Source organism: Lissotriton helveticus, chromosome 10, assembly GCF_964261635.1.
Source record: "Lissotriton helveticus chromosome 10, aLisHel1.1, whole genome shotgun sequence".
Taxonomy (NCBI): domain Eukaryota; kingdom Metazoa; phylum Chordata; class Amphibia; order Caudata; family Salamandridae; genus Lissotriton; species Lissotriton helveticus.
The window spans coordinates 854646054-854669016 of record NC_136071.1 but is presented as its reverse complement, the minus strand read 5'-3'; the positions used below and the strand labels follow the sequence as shown (position 1 = coordinate 854669016).

General features: G+C 43.0%; 1 protein-coding gene across 2 annotated transcripts in view; it reads left to right on the top strand.

Annotated features, from left to right (window-relative positions):
* The first annotated feature begins 2771 nt into the window (after window positions 1-2771).
* Window positions 2772-22963, top strand: part of HOXA13 (homeobox A13) — a 63072-nt gene continuing 42880 nt past the window's right edge. Inside the window, exons 1-2 of one of the 2 annotated variants that reach the window (XR_013601684.1) lie at window positions 2772-3495; window positions 4609-5315. Coding sequence is in view for 1 of the 2 variants with exons in the window: in XM_078663480.1 (XP_078519606.1) it covers window positions 2844-3495; window positions 4609-4853 (897 nt within the window). In the remaining variant the exon portion in view is untranslated. Of the gene's footprint in view, window positions 3496-4608; window positions 5967-22963 lie in introns of those variants that run through there. The other variant, XM_078663480.1, reaches the window with a different exon arrangement.

Genomic DNA, 22963 nt, shown 5'->3' with positions numbered 1-22963 from the left:
CGTTCAGATTTTTTTTTAAGCACAGTGAGATGTTTTGCAACAAATTTTGGGAAATCTTAAACTACCTTTCGATTGTTAGAAAATGTCACTCTTTTAAAAATCGTTATTTCCGCCTGCGCATGATATGTGGGAGATTGTAATATGCCACGTGATTTCATGTGTGCAAGATTAGTTTTCCGTGCATAGGACCTGGTTCGTTAGTAGTGCACACACTGTACTTCGAGAGCTCTCGTGATACCCCCTGTGGGAACACTGGGGCACCCTAAGTGTGGCAAGCTGCTAAGCAGGTTTACTCTTTTTATAGGTACGAAACCTGTGCGCCTCGGTCACCCCTCTAAAAACTATTAATACCGTGTGACCATTTAATATAACACACAGTTCCTTCTTGTGCTGCTTTTGACTTTGCAAAGACAGCACCAACGCGAAAAGTCACAACCCTGGATTATAGCAATCCGTAGATATGAAAAGGCCGTCTAAAAATATACCTTTATCACCCACGGATATGCAAGTGTTGAGTTTGTGTAAAGTGGGCACAACACACACAAACTAAAACGAGGCGTAAGGAAAGAAGAAGACACCTTTATGTTAATGTAAAAAATAATATAAAATGTATGGAACCGATTAGAAATCTGTTTTAGGTAATGGAGAAGCACTTTTAAGTTATGGAATTGTGGAAAATAGGAATTGAACGTGTGGCATCGTTTCTGATGTGTGCACGTCAACACGATGAGACACCCGCCTGAGTGCACGTGTGAACTGGCAGCAGGCTCAGCACACGAACAAAGGCGAGTTTGCATTCCAGCGCCCTGTGGCTCGTCCCCACGCCGCGTACAGTGCGCTGCAAATGTGCAAATCTCACGGGTCGTCCCCGGAAATCTGGAACCAAAAGTCCAGAGGGGGGTGTGCGCGCGAGTCTTGTGAACCCACCCTTGCCCCGGAGCTCCGGGCTGGGGTCTCTCTGCACATCCCATGGCCTTCGCCTCGGCCAGACGGCCACTTTCAACTTGACCTTGGCCCCCAGCCCTGTCTGACCCGTATGCAAAGCAGCCCTGCCCCCGCCGCTGTCTGTGCCTGCTCTGGGTGGCCTGCTCCGAGATGCCCACACGGGGCACCTCCCTGGGCCGCCACTGCCCCACAGAGGTACTGGAGGTGTGTGCGCTTCACGGGTCGAGCTGGGAGTGAGTAACGCGTGCAGGGAGTGAGTGTGTGCACCAGGGTCACACAAAGCGCCTGGTGTAATGCGCCCTGTAATTATTAGTAAGGACAGTGAGCGCGTGATATACACTCGGTGCTGCTGCGTAACACGCAGGGCAGGGTTCAGCCGATCCCTGCGGCGGATTACACAATATTTTAGTAAATTTGCAGTGCTCATAGCGAGAGATCCGTGGGGCGCATACAATCACGGTGTGAGTGAATGTGTGTCGATGTATTGTGTCCCAGTAGTTAGTATGTGTTTTTCTACATACTGTTAGGCTTCTCCTCAAACTGACGTTCTATGTGTCATAAATACATATTTTTCTGTGGTAGGATGGGGCCCTGTCTATAGACCGCAAGGCTGTTTTAGAGTAACGGATCAACAAAGTTCAGAAAGACACCCAGCCCTAGCCAGAACAGACGAGGCGCAGTTTGCGAAAATTCTAAACTTTTCAGAATGCACAAATAACTGTCCATATTATATCCTGATGTCATGTAAGATAGATAGATAGATAGATAGATACATAGATACATAGATACATAGATAGATAGATAGATAGATAGATAGATAGATAGATAGATAGATAGATAGATATTTGTACTGTGACTTAGTTGGCTCGGCTTTCTCAGATTTCCTCACGATTACGTATTGTTTTAGACATTTCTGTGAAAAATAATGAAGGTGCGTAATAAAAGGTGCGTGTGCATATTGAGTTCTTATAAACAAGTTACACCCAGAACAAGTATGCATTATTTTTGCCGAATCCACTTGTTGAAGGAGAATAGAGAAAAAATTTGGAACATGACTTCCGCTTACCTCCAAGTTGTGAATTCGCCCAATCGACATACATCGGCCTTCCGCTCAGATGTCTCTTTCTAGGATCGGCTGTCTTTTCAAAACGCTCGTTCCCTCGTGTAGCTGCTGCAGAAAAACTAAATAAAAGTACCTAAAAAGTTACTCTCGTTCTAAACCAAACGTAGGCGCTACACTGGGTTGACAAAGCGCAATGTCCCTCCATGTATCTCTCAAACGACACATTTCATTCATTACTTTAGCCAAAAGTATTTTGGAAAAAAAAATCTAGAAACATTTAATTGCCCTTTAGTAAATGAGAAAACTTTCAAACTCTCCATTAGCAGGGTGTTGATGTGAAAGGTGGCGGCCTGGTATAAAATATAACAAAATTGAATGTTACGTTTTTTGGGGGAGCTAGAGCACCCTAATGGTGACAGGCCCTCGTGGGTGGAGTGTGCTATAGGAATTTTGAGGGTAAAACTTCCCACAAACTAGTGCCTTCAAATGGCTCACTGGTCTCTATGAAGCCTGTCGCGACAGTGTTCTGCTATCCCGACAGCCCGGTTTCTCTCTAGGCCCCCTCACCCAGCGCAGCCCCCATCCCCCACCCCCAAGGCGCAGAAAAGGGCCGCAGTCAGCAGCAGCGGCGCAGCTCTCGCTTTTATTAAATTATTTAATTATCTGCATCTTTAATCCCCCGCTGCCCGGGGCCCTGCTTTGCATGTCACGTGGGGCGGCGCGGGCCAATGGGCGGCCGCCGCCTGCCCAGCTAAGGCTCGGCGGCGAGGAATCTCCGTTTCCAGTCTGTGGGGCTTTTAAAAAACGAGCCACTCGCCCCAATGCTGGCCGGGCTATGACAGCTTCAGTGCTCCTGCGCCCACGCTGGATCGAGCCCGTCATGTTCCTCTACGACAACAGCCTGGAGGAGATCAGCAAGAACATGGACGGCTTCCCCCCCGGCAGCAGCTTCGCCGCCGCCAACCAGTGCCGGAACCTGATGGCGCACCCCGCGCCCCTGGGGGGGCCCCCCGGCGCCGCCGGAGCCTACAGCGCGCCCGGCAGCGGCGAGGGCCCGGCCGAGGGCGCCAAGCAGTGCAGTCCCTGCTCGGCGCAGGGCCCCTCGGGCGCCGCGCTGCCCTACGGCTACTTCGGTGGCGGCTACTACCCGTGCCGGGTGGGCCACCACGGCGCCATCAAGTCGTGCGCGCAGCCCTCGGGCTACGGCGAGAAGTACATGGACACCTCGGGCTCGGCGGGCGAGGACTTCAGCTCCAGGGCCAAGGAGTTCGCCTTCTACCAGGGCTACGCCGCCGGGCCCTACCAGCCCGTGCCCGGGTACTTGGATATGCCCACCATGGTGCCCGGCCCCGGGGAGCCCCGGCACGAGTCGCTGCTGCCCATGGAGAGCTACCCGCCCTGGGCCATCACCAACGGCTGGAATGGGCAAGTGTACTGCTCCAAGGAGCAGGCCCAGCCCTCCCACCTCTGGAAGAGCACGCTGCCGGGTAAAGCTGCCCCCTCTTACTGAGCGTTTGCGCTGGCATGGCCCGGTGCCCTCAGCCTGCGGCCCCGGGCACCGTTACTAACAGCACCGAGCTTACACCCAGCGTTGTTTCCCATAGACCCCCGGTCAGAGCTACACTCATTGCATGGATTAAACACGGGCAGTGAGAGGGAGCTGGCAGACGGTGGATGAATGGGTGGATAGATGCGCGAATGTGTGGGTGCGTGGGTTATTTGGATGGGTTGTTTATAACGGGTGGAAATGCAGATGCGTGCATGGGAGGGTGTGTAGTGGTTAAATTGATGGACAGTGGGTGGATGAATTGATTATTTGATGGATTGGTGGGTGGTTGATGAGTGGATGGATGAAGGGATGGATGGATGCATGGCGAGATGGATGAATGGTTTGATGGATGGGTGCATGCTTGAACGGGTGCTTCATGGGGTGGGTCGACGGTTGTGTGTACGAATACATAGTTAGGCGGATGGCTAACAGATGTACACATAAGTAACAGTAAACGCATGTGCACGCGCATATATATGTTGATAAATAGGTATGTGTATACAGTGTCCAAAAAGAATGTCTGCCTCGCTATAAATCGAACCTGCCTACATTGCAAATACTCGAGAGTGCAGAAGGAGATGCCATTCACTTAAAATGCGCTCCTTGAGAGCCCTGCACATCAGTTCTGCCACGTGCACAGGTCCTACATTCAGTGCACGTGCACACAAGAATGCGTGCGCCTTTTAATATGTCTCTTTTATTGAAGTTATTTTGTGGGGATGTGCACACATGGAATGCCCCCACGTCACCACTCCAGTCTGATTATTTTGCAAACAGTGGACTGGTGTTTACAGCCTTGTCCCATTAATGCCACACTGCCGTTACCAGCGGCAGTCAGATTGCTCACGCATCTGGGGCACACCTCACGCAGGGATGCGCTATGGCCAATGTCACTGAAGAGGGGGGGTCATGAACCGGCCTGGGTATGGCACACATCTTGAAAGCGCTGCACGCGACACCCAGGCCCACCGGGGTCCCAAACATGCTCGGTGGGCCCGTAGGCCTCGACCTGCAGTCTCTGATCCCCTGTGCACCTTTTCTTCTCTTTCAGACGTGGTCTCGCATCCCTCGGACGCCAACTCGTACCGGCGGGGCCGCAAGAAGCGCGTGCCCTACACCAAGGTGCAGCTGAAGGAGCTGGAGCGCGAGTACGCCACCAACAAGTTCATCACCAAAGACAAGCGGCGGCGCATCTCGGCCACCACCAACCTCTCGGAGCGGCAGGTCACCATCTGGTTCCAGAACCGGCGGGTGAAAGAGAAAAAAGTCATCAACAAGCTGAAGACCACCAGCTAATGGATTAAAATGGACGCGCTCCGCGTGCCGCCGGAAGTCGGGTCCCGTACAAACGTGTGTGTGGAATTTTTTTTCTATCCGGAAAACAAAAAAACGGAAACTAAATCGAAATAAAAACGGAACGGAGTGTTTGTTTTGGTAACCGGAAATCCGTGACTTCTATGGGCGAATTCGTGACTACATGAAATACATTGTTTGCAAAAAAAACTAGTTGGGAGAGACAGTTATCTCGAATGGGATGCTGGGAAGTCACAGCAAGACTGTACAGCGTGCCTACAGGCGACAGAGAGCACTTCAGTGGGAAGGACGCGAATTGGTAGCGTGTTAAAATGTCACTGCCCTGCCAGCGGACAGAGTTGGCAGTTTTTATTTTGAGAGACGGTGAAAAACAGAAACTCCTTTGTACACGATGTGTGCTTGCCCTATCTTACACCCCAGACTGCATGTGGAATGCCTGCTCAGGTAATTTATAGTGAATCATGTATCATTACTGTATGTTTACGCAGTGCATTTTCATATAAAGCGGATATTGACATGTTAATTTGAAAATATATATATATATGTGTAAACTTGTAGAGACGCTTTAGTGTGTGCGATTGAATTATCCGAGCAGAAGGGAATTTGGAAATAGATATGTCCTTGCATAGCCACCTATAAACTTAAATATATATATATATATAGGTGGTTTTATGATATTAAAGATGTATTTCCTAGAAATATACATGCATCAGCAACGTACGTATCATCACCGAGGTTTGATTAATTATTTTCAGAGAACAGTATTTTCTGGCCACTTTTTCTTGAAAGAGCTCACTGTATTTCTATAACAGTTATTAACGCAAAATAGAATGGTTAATTTGTTGACAAAGTGGTACATAAGAACATCAACAAGTGTCGGGTCCGAAACCAAAAAATATTGAACATTTTTGATTTTTTTTTTTATATAATGATGAATAATTATTTTCTTCCTTTCTGTGTCTACGGTAGCACTAGACAGGGATAGTCATCTAAAAACACAGTTTAAACTAAGCAATTTTTTTCAAAATCACGTTATTTTTTGTCTTTATTCACTATAAATACTGTCTTGTAAATAAATAAAAAGAATTGCGCACTGTGAAACTGTATGTGTGCATTTGTTTTATATTTCAGCAGAAAATGGAGAATGACTCAAAACATGATGTAGATAGACATAATAGAAGTGTTTACTTTTGATAAAAGAATTTACCGTAATAAATTAGCAATAAAAATGTGTTTTACAAATTTTACCTGAGTAAAAAAACAACAGTAAATAACAATCGAATACACTCACTGCTTTTTTATGCACGAGTATATCCAAACCCATTTCTTAAAAAAAAAGTAACTGTTTCAGGGAGACTTGGGTGTCAGGCGCGCTTAGATACTAGGCTGCCCAGGACTCTCTTCGAACTGAAAAATATTTGCCGTGTCTTCACTTCCACTCCAGAGATCCAGGCACTAGCGCGTTTTATTGCAGGGCCTGCCTCTCGGCTATCCAGTGTTTTCCGTATTTGTTGAAATGATGGGGCTGTGAAAGCCTTAAACCTTGACCTTGAGGGAAAGACACAATTTCTGACCTTGACTTCTGACAGTTTTAGAGGCAAACTGAGGGAATCGTAGAACAAGTGCGCCACCTGGCGTTGATAGTGTAGACTTGCAGAGTTACAAACCTCGCGGCCTCTTTAACAAGCTCACCTGACTGGTGTTAGTGGGCAGGACAAAATTTCCTAAATGGATGACAACAGAGTAAAGAAAAAATAGTGTGAAAGTTACACACACATATACACGCACACAGGTAGCTAAGTAGAGAGACTTGAAAATAAATAAAGTCTGTTGTGTTAGTAGAGCTACTGTCATAATAAATGCATGCTCACACTTTGAGTGTTACACTGTTTTTAGTTTTGTTCAGTTCAAAATAGTTTATTTCCAAGAATACATTATTATAGAAATACAAAAATCACGATGGAACAGACTGACAACAATTTGCGTTGCCTCAAATGTTAGATAAAAATGTTAGGTAAAAAGTTTTTAACATAAATTAACAACATAGAAGACAATAATCTTCCGCTTATAGTACAAAAACTATTTTTACCACATTACAGTGAACTTGATAGAAGATTGTTTAACAACTTGGGTTAATATATATATATATATATATTTAATAACGAATACACGTGGAATAATGCAATTCTATAGGCCACAAATGTAAGTGTGCATAATGGAATATGCTGTTAATTAACAATTTTGAGGAACACATCATGGCATCATGACCCACTCAAGTCAAGACTTTGCCCACACTCAATAATAGAACAATGAAAGTAAAAAAAGTAAAATACCTATTGTACATTGTGTGTGTATATATATATATATATATATATATATATATATATATATATATATATATATATATATATATATATATATATATATATATATATATATATCCTTCTCACTCCAAGTAACAGACTAATATCCACCACTGAAATTACCTCATATTTCACCATATTAATTCACCACTAATCCTTTATAGGCTCCCTGAATAGCATGCATCAACAAGCGAGCGATAAATAAATACAAACCTTTGTCCTACTCTATCCTTCTGCTATCATTCCAAATCCAAATAACTGACTAAACTATCCACCACTTAAAATGTACTTGCATGTTTCACTATACGAATTCAACACTAATCCTCTGTGGGTCCCGGAGTAGCGTGCTACCCACCGAAAAAGCGCTTTGACGCCTCGTCAGGGGTAGTAAGCGCTATATAAATGCAATTACAATACAATATATATATATATATATATTGATAGATATATATCTAGATAGATAGATAGATAGATACTGTTTCAAGTCTACGTTGACACACCGTGCCGCCAGAACGCCGGGGGATGCACAGAAACACCCGATCGTGTTCTAAACAAATCCAATCCTCCCGTCACAGTAAGCAATGGAACAGCACTCCAGGTAGCTGATTTAAAGTTGAATTTTATTCCAGGTTAGCAGACGACCTTAAAAAAGAGTCAGGCACGTTTCGGCAGAGTGAGAAAGGATATCCACCGAAACGCGTCTGATGCTTTTTTAAGTTTGTCTGCTAACCTGGAATAGAATTCAACTTTAAATCAGCTATCTGGAGTGCCATCCCATTGCTTATTGTGATCGGAGGATTGAATTTGTTTAGATCACGCCTGGGCGCTGGCATTTCCGTGCACCTCCAACATTCTGGCTGCATGCCGTGTCAACACAGACTTGAAACAGTATATATATATATATATATATTCAACAGTAGGATATCCACGTTCATAAAGAAGGAAATCATCCGGCACTCGAAAGAAGGTATTTTATTTTCAGGCTTCTTAATTCAGAGTTACATCAACGCGTTTCGGGAGTCAATATATAGTATATATAGATATTTATCCACCAACAAGCTTACCGAATCCTCTAAGCACAAGCCACACCAATCCAAGTTTGGCAAATAGTATTTTATTTAAGACAAAACAGACGTGTTTCGAGCTATCCAGCTCTTGGATATATATATATATATATATATATATATATATATATATATATATATATATATATATATATATATATATATATATATATTCCACAACAACGGCCTCATGGTGACAGAGAAACAAGGCGCACACCAAGAAATATACTTGGCATATTAAAACACCGAACAGACGCGTTTCGGCACGTTCGCCTTCCTCAATGTCGGTGTGTCTCAACCAAAAAAAAAAATATATATATATACATATGTACGTATATAGATAGATGGATAGAGAGTTATATTAATTTATTTAGTTATAGCAAGATTACATTTTTGAGTGTTTTTTTGTTGCACAAAATGCTGTGAGATAAAAACCTGTAGGTCATAGGGACTCGTGAAATATTTTTTATCGGAAATGTTATTATAGAAGGATAGCCTAGCCCATCACAGTCCATTCTCTAATTGGCAACGTCTTCATGAAAGCTAAAGCAAAACTGAAACATTCAAATCACTAGCACCACCCATTAGTGAAAGCTGAAAAGGATAATTGCAGTTAAGCCCTCCTGTGAGCTCTGTCTTGCTGGTAGTAGTTTCAACAATCTCTGATTTCTGTAGGCGGAATCTTTCTTTAAGAAGGCACAGCCTGTTCAATTTAAAATCCTGTATTTTTAAAAATATATAATTAAATACTTTTCTCTTTTACTTTTACAACAAATACCATAGTTTAAAATTTCACTTATAAAAATATTGGTTTCATGCTAATTGTATTAAAATAAACATGTATTATAAAAACAAAAATAGGTGATTATTACCTTGTGTATTATGCCCCTATACTTCCATCTCTGGGTTCTTGTGACATTAACAAACCACTCTTCGGCCTTGTGGTTTATGAAGCCACCAGAAGCTTTGATGGAAATATAGAAGAATATATATATATATATATATATATATATATATATATATATATATATATATATATATATATATATATATATACATACACACCACACACACACACACACACACATACCAACACATTAGAAAGACTGATGCACTTTATTGTAAAAAAAGAAGAAACTAAAGGCCATTTCGGGGTAAAGGTGTTAGTGTTTTTCTTTGCCATAATACATTTATTGGAAAGCAGCATCAATGCGCGTAAGTTTCTCAACTCCGTAGTCAAAAGCAGCAAAGAAATTCACAAGGGCAAGGAAATACACACGCGCGCACACACCAACAAGCACACACATGCACATGCGCACACACAAACACACACATATCCTTAGTCCCAAATCTTACACTAGGTAAAGACCCTTGGGGTAAGGAATAGCATATTCCAATCAGCTGATTTGAACATTTGCACATTTTGTGAATATGGGTCCAGATTTTTTCCTCTGTAAAGGGATTTTAAAATAGAATGAGTAATCAATGTTTCGTATATTTTTTCTCATTTTTGCTTCTGATTTTGTAATGTGTCCTATACTCTGTTGTTATAAATGTATGAAATATTGTTTTTAGAACCCAGCTTTAAATGAGAGGTTTTATTTGCCTATACATATATACACGTGTCTGTATTTATGCATATGTATACAAACATGCATATATAGCAGCAGAACATAGATAGATAGATCGATAGATAGATAGATACATTTGCCCAAATTAATAGTGAACTGTGTGCCCACGTGGAGATATAAGCAAAGACTGTGACAATTGTTTTCTTCTTCAGCATGATATCTGCAAACTGCATGTCTGCGCGCGCCTTCACTTGGTATACATACACCATGATCATCTTGTCCGAAAGTAATATTTTTCTTTGTGATTTTTTTGACTCAGCCATGAAAATAGGTTAAATGAGCCGCTCACCTGGGAGACTAGGGTCTCAAATGTCAGTTAAATCCTTAGATATTTTTTTCTCGCTTTGTATGTGTCGCCCATGGTGGTCCGGGGCCTAGTTAGAATTATCGTGGAAAGTCACGCCAATTAAAGCAGCGCGCTGGGCCATGCAGACTACAGACTTCTTATGTTACATTTTAGGAAGGCAGTGCAATCTGAATCATAAAAGGTCACCTGCATCCTGATTTGGAATTATATTCTGCAACACTTACATGTGTCTGAACAATTACGACTTACAAACCATCGTATATTCTGGGTATTTTGGCAGGCAAGATTAGTGGCCGGTAATGCCCATGTTTCTCCTTTGCTTTAATGTTTTGCAAATTTTATTTTAACTTCTACAAAAATATCAAGGTATATGATTCTTGCCAAAATGTATGTTGTTGATGTACAGCACAAATAAATGTAAAGTACTTTAAAGACATTGGACATGCAAATAATTTGTAAACTGGACAATGCTAGGCCGTAATCTGATCTCTGTGCTAAACAGCGCGAGTGAAGCCCTTCAAATATATACCAAGTATGTCCAGTGAACTCCTGAAATGGCAGCATGTCACAATATCGAGTGCAAAAACATCACACTAAACAAATACCATAATCAAAATATCATATAGTAGATTATTATTCTTAAATCTACATCCAAATACTTTGAAGATATATATATCATTAAGGTACATATATGTGAAGTAAAATTTAGTAAACCTTTATTCGCCTAATATGTACTTAATATAGATATTTTGGTTGTCAATGCTTTTGCTATGATATTTGTGTAGATCGGTATTGAAAACTCAATATTCTGGTACCATTCCCTTTAGATAAGAGACACGCCCACAGTACTAGTGGTGCATTGAAACCTGATAAGGGTTGTGTTCTGTCAATATTCTGTTCACTGGCACAACCCATGGAATTTGTTGCTAACACTTGAGTATTTTTAGCAGCAAATCTAAACAAGCGACAGATAGGGCATATCTAGGGAAGAAAGTTTCACTTGATTGCAATGTATTTTGTTTCATTTTTAGCAAATAATAAATTAAAGTAGATAAATAATGAAAAGCTGCAGGCAGCAGGGTGGAAGTTTCTATAAACATGCAAAATCAAAAGGCATATAAATAAAAAGTAAGAAATACATTTGTGTAGAGCAACGATTCTTAACCTGTGGCGCACGGACACCGGGAGTCAGCAGCGCCTACTCAGGGAGTCTCTAGCTGTTTGAAAATTAAATAATATTAGCAGGAAAATAATATATATATATATATATATATATATATATATATATATATATATATATATATATATACACATGACACATCAAGAAAAACAATTTAACATTTAAAACACTGCAAATGTGAAGGAATTTGAAATTGAAATCTAACAATTTGGTGCTATTCTTAGCTTGATTCGTGTGATTAGTGCAAGTACAGCAAAAAGTAGTATGGATGATCGGGGGCCTCGGTTGAAGCACTTGTATGTTCCTGCAATAAGAGCAGATGCGTTCGGAGCAAATAAGACAAAGGTATATGCTAGAGTCTTGCATATCACTTTGTATTTGAAAAATTAAACCGCATTTTGAAAAGCTCCAACCTTTCCAATTAAAATTATCATTTAGATTTTTGTACATCTTTTTGTTTGTGAATCAAAGAAAATATTTTAGGATCTGAATATTTGTATGATGTACACATTTTCTGTAGTTGTAAATGTGCTTTTTGAGGTTCACCTCATAGAAATGTTTAGGCAGGCCCCCGGCTTCCAACGGTGAGTCACTGGGGTGCGGCTGGAATAGAACAAGGCTTGTATGTACAATATCATTATTTGAACTTAGAAACTACAAACTTAGAGGCCTATTAATATGTTAAGTCTCATCTGAAGAAAATCTATTTGGAAGTAATATATATTTTATATATATCAACATCATGATAGATAGATAGATAGATAGATAGATAGATAGATAGATAGATAGATAGATAGATAGACAAAATATTGTTGGATCCACTAACATTAGATATTATATCTTGGCACAGACTACAGTTACATTTGTATAATTTTATTTCATGTTAACAACATACCCGCCATAATGTGTTTCGGCCATACCTGGCCTTGCTCACATACTAAAATATCTATCAATCCTATATCTATCAGTCTGTGAACACACCCTGCCATTCTATTCCTCCATTGTTCATCTATACACTTATACACCCATACGTTTGTAAGTCCATCCGTCTATCTGTACATCTGTCCATCCATCCAGCTGCATTTAACATCTTCCCTTCCTGCTTTCTTGTTAATCTAACATCAAACATGGGGGTATCTCACTAACTTCGCATATGCAAACCCGCTCCTAGTCTTGTCTATGAAAAATGCATATCTGTACCTATTTCCAGGGCCACTGGAATTGTGCAATGAGCAGCCACTGCACTTTCTGCATAAATATGGATTTGCCGCATTTGCCACATAATCCATGAGCTTTTGCATACACTGCAGATTTTAACAGAATTTTTATTTCAAGTTTAAATGAATCAAAAATTATCAAAAACACAGCAAAACTTGTTGCCGGCCAGTGGCATGCCCTTTGTAAAGGTTGACTGGTCACCTTTTCGTTGCTTATTGCTATACTAAGGTGTTAAATTGGCACTAATTAGGTGAAGCCTTTGCTCCGGCAGTGTTAGCATGTTTAAAAATGTAAAAAATAATGAAGTATAAGAATCATAAAATATGCTTTTTACGCTGCATGAGTTGCCTTTTCACGGTGCCCAATTTAGTCAACCATGCAGCATAATTTGATCCTCCCCTGTTGCATAATTCCAGTGGCCATGCCTATTTCTCTACAGAGCCTCTGTTGCTAGGTTATGAGCTGGTACCTTCACAACTATTGTACTTTCGAGGTTATGGCCTCTCAATTAATATTATTTTTTTCTGTAATATTTTAAACCCTTGTGTGCGCATGATGGAACCACGTCGTCATGAGCCACGGGCGGCGTGTGCTCATGACCGCATGGTTCCGTTATGCGGCTGCCACCCCGCCCACGCGGCATTAATTCCCCACCTGTGCGGGTGACTTAATGAGCGGGTGGGGCCGTGACAGAACAACGCCATCATGAGCACACGCTGCCCGTGACTCATGGCGGCATGGTTCAGTCACAAGCACAGCAGCGCCGCGCCCACCCCCCGCGCCGCTGCAAAATTCGTGCTGCGGCGAAGGAGTTAAACATCAATAGACAGCACAAATATTTCTGAAAGTCTATGTGACGTCACTGGATGACATGCATGTTAATCAGGCCAAGGCATGACATATCCACCTGTACTAATACAAAAGAAACAATGCACAGCCCACAGTTCAGGAAAGCAGCAGCAGTGCAAATCAGGCAGTGCAAGGCCCAGCGTCTGTAATAACCCCTGCATGTAAATATGCCTGCTCATGTCCCTGCTGGTCACATTGTAACACTGTCATGAGCCAGACCATTGAACTTTATAGTGATAACATGGAGTTCAGAGTATGACACTTGTATGAAACAATCTAGAACTAGAAATATATATATTTCTTTTATTTTACAGAGTTTTATTTAGCGCTAACTTGACCCGAATCGGGTATCAGAGCGCTTTACATAGCACCAGTTGCAATACATGAGAACACATTCATTTTTGTTAAGCACGGGGAGATTACATGATTTGCCCAGAATCACAGGATGTACAGCATCATTGCTGAGAGTCGAACCCAGTTCCCCAGATTGGAGGTCGACCACCCTAGCCGTTAGGCCAACCCCTCTCCCGCCGGTCTCCGTTCCTCATAATGAAGGTGACCGTTGGTAATATTCAATCTCTTTGTGTTCATTGGCTAAGGTTCAGTCATCTGTTTTATCTGATTATCTTTGTATTAATACCTTGCCCAGGTGACATTAACTTGGTAATAAGGCATGCATGCAAACTTGAGAAATACACATTTTGATCCAGTGATTGCAAACTCTCAGCTGCAGTAATATGTGTACATGTCCATGTCTGGAACACCCTGCACCCTATATTAGATTGTCGTGCTCTCTGCTGGCCTTTAGAAAACTTCTTAAGACTTGGCTTGTCAACTTGTAAAATGTTGTCCACCATGCTCCAGTACTATGCTTAGCTGTCAGCACCAAGACACCCTCTGATATACGTTGCCCCATATAAGTTCATTTAACATAACATATCTGATTTTAGATTGACACTGTCCTACACATGAAGTGGGCACTATACCTAGGGCAAAGCAAACAAAAGGAGATGATGGACGCAGCGCTAAAACTTTTCAGACACTCACCCCCAGTCACAGATCGGGCACTGGGTCAAGACTGATTAGCATATGGCTGGGTCCACACTGGAATGGCATGGTGAGCAAAAAAACAATGGATTTAGGCCCAGATCTCTGTACTGGGGTATGACATTGTTCTGCAATCTGTCCATCAACTATTGTTTTTGCATTTGTCACCCCGAGTGGGACGGGTATGCCCAACACGTGGTCCCTTGCCCTCCATGCCACTGGAATCAAGCTATCCTGGCTGAAGAGGGGTGAAACCCCGAAACTGGTCCTAGGATGCTTGTTTCCAGTCCAGGGAGGATCTGGCTTGGCAGTTCGGGCTGGACTGTTCCCATGAGGCACAGGGTCAAGACTAATTTGCATATGGCTGGGATCAAACTGGAATGGCATGGTGAGCAAAAAAAACGAAGGATTTAGGCCCAGGTCTCTGTATTGGGGTGAATGTATGACATTGTTCTGCATTCTTTCAATCAACTGTTGTTTTTGCACTATCCCTAGGGCCCCTTGGACTCACTAGTACTTGAACAGTTCCAGAAATGTAGGGTAGGGAGTTTGATAATACTAGAGTTCTTTCAGCAAGATAAATCTCCAATATTCGATAAGGCCAAAGTGAGATCAAAAATAATTTATTGTTAATAATCTTGCTGTTTTTCTTGAGAAACTGGGCCAGCCCACACATGTTTTGCCCCTTGTGCGCCACAGGCCGAAGTCTTTTTCAAAACTTTATATTATTCACTCTGCTGAAGGCGTAAAGGTGTGTACCCAAAGTTGTTTGAGAATGTCTCTTTATGACCATCTGACAGGAAGTGCTCATGATCTGTGAGGGCCGAGGAAGATGGAGAATATTGTGTAGACTTCATGTGTTAACAACGTGTGTACCTGAATGTGTGTGCTTGAACGTGTGAAGTGGCAAAAAGAATTTTAAAAGATGAAATCTTGCAAGGACAATGCCTTTTGCAGGCCACTGCACATGGAGTTATGCAGTAGAAGAGGGCCAAATTATGTGACACGGTTGAGTAAATTATGTGTCAAGAAAAGGCAAACTATGTAGCATAATGTGATACAGTTAGTAATTCTATTGTTTCATTATTTATCATTTTTAAACTTGGTAACACAGTCTGGGCATTGGTTGCATCTCATTAGTTACCAGTTTAATACTCAAATATAGCAATAAGCAACAGAAAGGTGGCTAGTCCAACTTTGCAAAGGCCTTCCACCACACAGTAACACGTAATGCTGCACTTTTACTTATTTGTTAACCATTTGAGCTAGGAACATTTTTTTTGTTAAAATCTGCAGCTTATGCGGCAGATGATGGAATATGTGGCAAATTTTGCAAATCTATACCTATGCGCAGATCAGCACTCAATTGCATGGTTCCAGTGGCCCCGACTATACTAGATGTTAGCCTTTAAGGCTGTGTGGTCTTTTCCTTTAGCAAGGAGTAAGAACAGAGCTAGGAGTTAATATTGCCTGTTTCCATTTTTTCACTGTGAAATGTGCCGTGATGCATGCATAAGCATTCCATTCATCATAAAGTAAAATATATGTATGCGTTAACAGCCTGGAGTATGTTCAGTGTAAGAGCAAAGACCAGGCTAAAGTGCCCCTTTCCATGCTTTCAGTGTAAAACGTGCCCTAGGAACGTATGCATGCAACGGACTCACATATATGTGCGCTTAAATATGCTGAAATAATTGAAGTGCTTAAATAACGTGAAATATTCGAAGTGAGCGAGCAAAGACAGAGCTGGAGACAGGCGTGGCATCTCCCCGTGTTTTACGTATGATGCGCACCTGAAAAACCCTGGAGTGATTGCAGTGTGGTGCAAAGACAGAGAAGAAGGCTAAAGGGTCAATCTTCCATTGGTTTCGCGAGAAGCGGGCCCAGGGACTTGTTCATAAAGATAACATGCAGGCACCTAAACGTAACGCGCATGCACCTTGAACGAAACGTGCGTAAACGTACGTAAACGTAAAGTGCATGCAGCTTGAGCTAAACGTACGCAACCGTAACGTGCATTCTAGTTGACCTTAAAGTGCATTCACGTGACAGGCATGCACCTTGATCTAAAACTGCATACACGTAACATGCATGCCACTTGAGCTAAGAGCTAAACGTGCATAAACGTAACATGCACTCACTTTAGCTAAAAGTGCATAAACCTGGCATACATGCACCTTGAGCTAACAGTGCATACACGTGACATGCATGCACTTTGAGCTAAATGTGCATATTTGTAACATTGCATGCATGCTTCTTGAAATAACTGTGCATAAACATAACATGCATGTACCTTGCTATAAATGCGCATAATATATAACATGCATGCACCTTGACCTAACGCAATGTGTGCCAAAATCACACTGAGTAATTGAAGTGGCATAACAGAGACAGGTCTGGGGGCCAGTATGCTCAGCCATGTGTAGTAATGCTGTCACGCGCGCACGAAGTGTAAATAGCACATGAACTTCTGTAAGATGTGAATATTATTCAGTTGCATGACGTGGTCAGCCCATACCAGGTGTCACAGAGGTGGTGTAGAGCCAAGTCTAATGTTTTACAATGAGAAGGCAGTTTCATCTTAAGGGTTTTGTGGGCACCAAACAAGTCAGATTTTTGGGGCCGCTGTTTGGAACAACCTTTATTACCCACTCTGTGCTAACTTAAGCCTTAATGCACAAAATGGTATTGATTTATATATTAAGGGTTTAGATAAAAATGCACAAAGGTGAAATAAAACGTTTGCCTTCCGGAGTGGGAGTAGGAAAGTGGGGACTTGCCCACTTTGCCCATGCCTTAAAACACCGCAGTGGGCAGGGCAGTGGTGTAGCTGGGTGAGTGGGGCCTGCTTACCTGTCATCCATATGCATGTGTGCACGAGGCCCGAACCCTCGCCTCTGCTGGCACGCACGAACGCGCCCCGACGTCTTTCAGGGCTGGGGTTGCGTGACCTTCCTCGTTCCGTTCTCTTTGCTCTCCCTTCCCATGCTTTCGAGCGCTTTGACTCTGCAGTAGGCGCTGTGGGTGATATACTCTAATGTAGTTGAATGTCTACTGACGTGCATAAATATTTAAGTAAATAACACTAGATGGTTTCCACCTTTACAGGGACCGTGCACTCTGAGCTGTATCCGATGGTGACACCCCCTTCCTCACGCCGCCGTTCGCTTTCTTTCCAGTCGTCTTGCACATACACACACATGTGGGAGAGGGTGTGGCATAACAGCCAGAGCTGAAGCCTATGTTGCTGGGGAGCCAGGTTTGAGTCTCGGCGTCGACTCAACATAATGTGATTCTGGGCAATCACTTAATGTCCCCGTGCCGACCAATAATGAATGTGCACTTGTGTAATGTAACGGGTACTCCCGTAACGCTGCTCCAATACATTCCTGGTCAAGTGCGCAATGTTTTTACAACCCCCCAAAAAAACACCTTCCACCCCCTCCCCCCACATACATCACACAATGACACGGTCAGATTCCCATTTCAAGTTTTATATGTGTATTAAACTGTGAATTCTGGTGATTTGTATCTGTGCATTATATTTCAATATGTGTTCTAGAGATTACATGATAGTACTTGGAAAAGTCGATGAGAATAAGGAATATACCACACTTTCACATGCCTAACACACTAAATGTATGTGACACGCCCCTTCACGCGGTGAACATACACCAGTGCACGTATGAATATATATATATATTTCTTCAACCTTTGCCTGGCGCCGTCAGTGGGAGGCAGATACCACCTATTTACAGCTGACACTGCACAGAGCACACATACAAATATGACACCAACACACAAATCACACTCCCATGAAGAGCACATACACAGAACATCACGTACTCATGTAGACACGCCAAAGTCACATGTACACATCCTCACAGCACATACACAAGCGTGCATGGAGAAAAGCATATCAACCGCACACGCCGCATGAAGACACAACATGCACACGTACTTATTATACACATGTAGCCTGCAGTCAACCGTCACAACACGCGTCCAAAAATGCACACCGCGAGAAAATGCACGAATGCAGCGTACACATACACAAGTATTGTATGTACACACGTAGAGACACCACATGGACATCTATGCGCACGCCTTCCATGTCTCCGGGCTGAGTTCAGGGTGTTTTCAGGCACACCGGGTGACTCTTTGCAATTCCTATAATGTGGGCTAAAATGATCATAAAACCCACAGGGCGACAGGCACGGCGTCCTCACTCCAGCCTATAAACCTACATGACATGCGAGCTAAGGAATACGTGTGTGTGTGTTATATCACCAGCAACTGAAATGAATTCAAACTTTCCACCCGTGTTTGTTTCCTTTGCATGACCCATTCTCCGTACTTGTCTGCGTGTGTGTGTGTGTTTCCTACTGGACACACACACGCATAAACACACCTGTAAGATCCCCCCATGGGGGGCGGCCAGTGCACAAGGCTGCATGACCACAGCACCCTAACTTGATAAACTCGCGGGCATTTCACCGAGAGGGCGGCTGAAAGCGCAGGCGCGTGGGCAGGCGTGACATGTGTCAGTTTCAGAGGCGCCGTTGCGTGACTAGCGCTTTTCCTGATTGAAACTCTATGACAGGCTGGTTGGTGGGAGTGTGTGTTTGTGTGTGAGGGGGGACCAGCTGTTGGTTTACGTTCATTATTAAATATAAAAAAACAGTTTCAAGCTTCTGTGAGGGAACACGGACCGGTAGGAACGTTAATTTGCAGAAACCTGGACTTGTTCGAACGCGTGTGTTACAGTGATATCCCAGACAGGGCTGTACCACAGCATTTTATTTGCTAAACCCTTGAGAAACATTGTTGACTCTCTGGCAAAAAATACATGCCCACCAATGAACAAAGTCGTGACGTAGATGCCGCTGTAATACGTGGAAAAGACGGATGAGTTGTATGTGAAATAACAATGTCCGGAAGAGAAACACTCTCTGCTGTCCTATTACACGAGGATAGATTAAGTTTATTTCATTAACGGGGAGAGGCTGCCCGTCAGCATTGCCACCTGTGTGCGGCACTTATCAGTGGTGCCAGGTGCGGGAATGAGCATTAATTTTGCTAGACTGCAGGCCCAGGCAAATGCTGTTTATTAACATTGTAATCTGAATTAACTGACAGCTGGAGCTTGTTTCATAGTTAAATATGTGGCATCTCGAATGGAACGAGACAGTGAGAATGTTTATGGTTTAAAATGCAGGGAAGTTTCTGGAAGGAGGCGTGGCCAGTGTGAACATTCGAGACAACAATTCACCCTGAATCAATTAAATCCATTTTAATTATTCGGTAAATCCATGCTTGCACGGGCACACTTTATAGTTTGGAATGGGCGAATATATACTTCCATCACGGGTGGGACAGACTTCTGGGGGGGGGGGGGGGGGGGTTTAGATGACAGTGTCTTTGTGGAGAAGGATTTCTTTTCTAGAACCTGTGCGCGCCAATTCGTTTTGAATTTTGTTCGGCAAGAATTTCATGGCAGTCTCGCTTTACCCGCCTATTGTATCGGTTCAACCTTTTGTTCAAATCGGTGGTCTCTGTGGTAAAATATTACGCCTTTTCATGTACACAGATGCGGTGTTCCCGCCAAATTGATGACCATTTTAATCAAAGACACTATTCCGCGTTTAGAGTTGAGTGGATGAGAAATGTTAAAAAAATAATATGCGCCATCCGCAATATGTGTATACTTCATTTATATTTTGCGAAAGTAAATTTCCAAGCGAGATAGATTGCTGTTTTTAAAGTTAAACTGTAACCAATGAATGTGACGAGGTGAATATTTAAGTTGTCGCGACAAATAGATTCGGAATCAGGAGTTTGTGATGTTCCGTGCTCAGAATTGAATCAATTGTGATTTAAGCTGCAAATTAAAATACATTTTTCTCTTGTGCGTCTGGTATTAGGACTGCGCTGTCTGCTAATTTAGTTTTAATTATTTTATTAAAAATAGAAACATCTCTACTTATGTAATTACTGGATGCTTTAATGTTTATAATTGCAAAAGTCCCAGGTTCGTCTTGTTAATGTAGAGGAACATTATTCTGTGAGCTAAATTAGGCTACACCTAAATGCATAGAATACGCACATTGCTAAGGTGCTTCTGCACACTTAGAGACATCTTACACATGATGACATGTGCATATGAGATCCACACATTTACCAACACGTACAGACACACTTAAGCAACATACTCTTATATACAGATTGCATCAAACACACCCTGCAAAAAAATTATATATATATATATATATATGTATATATATATATATATATATATATATATATATTTCATGGGTGTATAATGTGTAATGCAGTGTTTGATGTAATGTCCAAACATGTACTTGAGTTAGTATTATTTTGGGGTTAAACACATATATATGCATGTATTCACATACATAACTTCAAGGGCAGGCATACAAGCTATGCATGCACGTGGGATAGAGATGAGTGGGCACCACGCGGACACGTCCTTGTGCCAGAAGCCCAGGTGCACGTGGTGAGCGAGCGCGTGATGCGAACTCTTCATGGAGTCAAGGGCCTCCGTCCCTGTCTGATTCAATCATTCGTTCTTGTTGCAGCTCTCGGTGGGCGGCTCTCAGATGCGGCTCGACTCCTTGGAGCCACCGAGCTTCTGACTTTAGAACTAACTACTCGCCATGCTGCAATGCATCTACGTTTTTTTCTTTCAAATTCTAATGAATTCATGTTTTAATAATTCATGTAGTTTTATACCTGATTATGCGCTTGTCTATGGCCGATGGGGTGCATATTAACGAATGTAAATTCAGTTGTTCCAGACCCGCGCCCTGCTCAAAAGAACAAAGGCAACACGTTCGTCAGCACCTTTCACAATATGGAGAGGTTTATGGTCGCAATGACAAGTTCGGGACTATTGTTTTTGTTTGTTTGAAGTTTTAAAGTGAACGCCTGTGGCAGCACCCCGTTATTACGCAAGATTCGGGCTCAACTTGACAGTAGTTTATTGAATATAAATGGTCTTTCTCCTGCGAAATTCCGATAGTTGGTCTGGCTATCGACTTTGTTTTTTTCCGCTTGTCTTCTATGTAAAAATTCGAAAGTTATATAAATGCTGGTTGCAGTGAATGTCGCTATTTCTCGCCATGAATCCGGTTTGAAGAGGTGCCTGTGAGTGTAGCGCTTGGGGCAGATTGTATCTGTGCTTGAATGGGGGTCGTTGGGCTGTTGCCCCCCTGTGACGTGCGTTCCCCCTCGGTGAGCACGTATAAAGGCGAGAACTGTCTTTATAAGGCCGCATTTGCGCGGCCCGCGAACCTCCGCGTCTCTCCTGGATACTAGGGCCCAGGCCCGGGGACCCCGGCGCGTCGCCGGCCTCCGAGCGTGGGGCCTGGCCCCGGCTGCCAGTGCAGAGGCAGGGCCCTGAGAGCCTCAGCCCCCCATTGTCTGCGCCACCGTGGGAGGCAGGGGGTTAATGACCCAACAGAACTTCAACTTGGCTGTTGAAAGGAAGCCATGAATGCAACGCGGACGCCATTTACGCAGATTTATGTCAGCGGGGCTCCCACGACGCACACTTTGGCAAGTCTCAAATATACTAAAAACTAAGAAAATAAATGCAGGCATGCCCTACAAAGAAGAATTCGGAGACATCGAACAAAGAAAGGACCTCTCCTTACCTGTATTCTGTAATTTTACTATTTACATTTTATTTGTGTTTTATTTTGTTGGGTATCCCCCTTATTTCGCAAAGAAATCGATTGCCGTTCCCTGTGACAGTCCAAATCAGGTTTCCTCATCTTTGGTTCTCAATGATGTCTCCTTGGTAAATGTCTCTTCTCTGGCGACGTCTCTCTCTCGCCGCCCTGGGTTAGAAGGGCGCGCCGTGCCCGTCTGTCGGTTCCTATCACGGAAGCCGTATCTCCAGGGCCCCGTGGCGAGGAAGCGACCGAGGCAGCGTATGCTGCGGCTCAGACTCTGAAAATGAATAATAAATGAAAGGAAACCTCTGCGCGCGCGCGGCCGATGGCCTTCAGCCAGGTGAGGGCGCGCCGCAGCCAGCTGCAGGGGTACTTCCGGCGCATCTGGTAATTACATGGAGCTGCGGTGGGGTTGGTGGTGATGGGGGACGTGAGATATTTATTCATACTCCTTCGGTCAGTGGAGGCGGCAGCTTCCACGACATCGGTTGGTTATTAAGGGCGATCGTTTCCAAGCAGAGTCGCTGTGTTTCCACAGAGTGTCATCTTTTCCGAGGTTCACGGAGAGGGAAGGGGGGGGGGGGGCAAAACAGCTCTAAGTTGAAACAACAAATATTTAAACATCGGGGCATGTGTTGTCGAGAGGGATACGTCCACTGTGGATTATTTTATTGAAGAAACACATCTTGAGACAAACGCAATTTAAAGTGCAAAATCATATTTTATTGTGGGCATT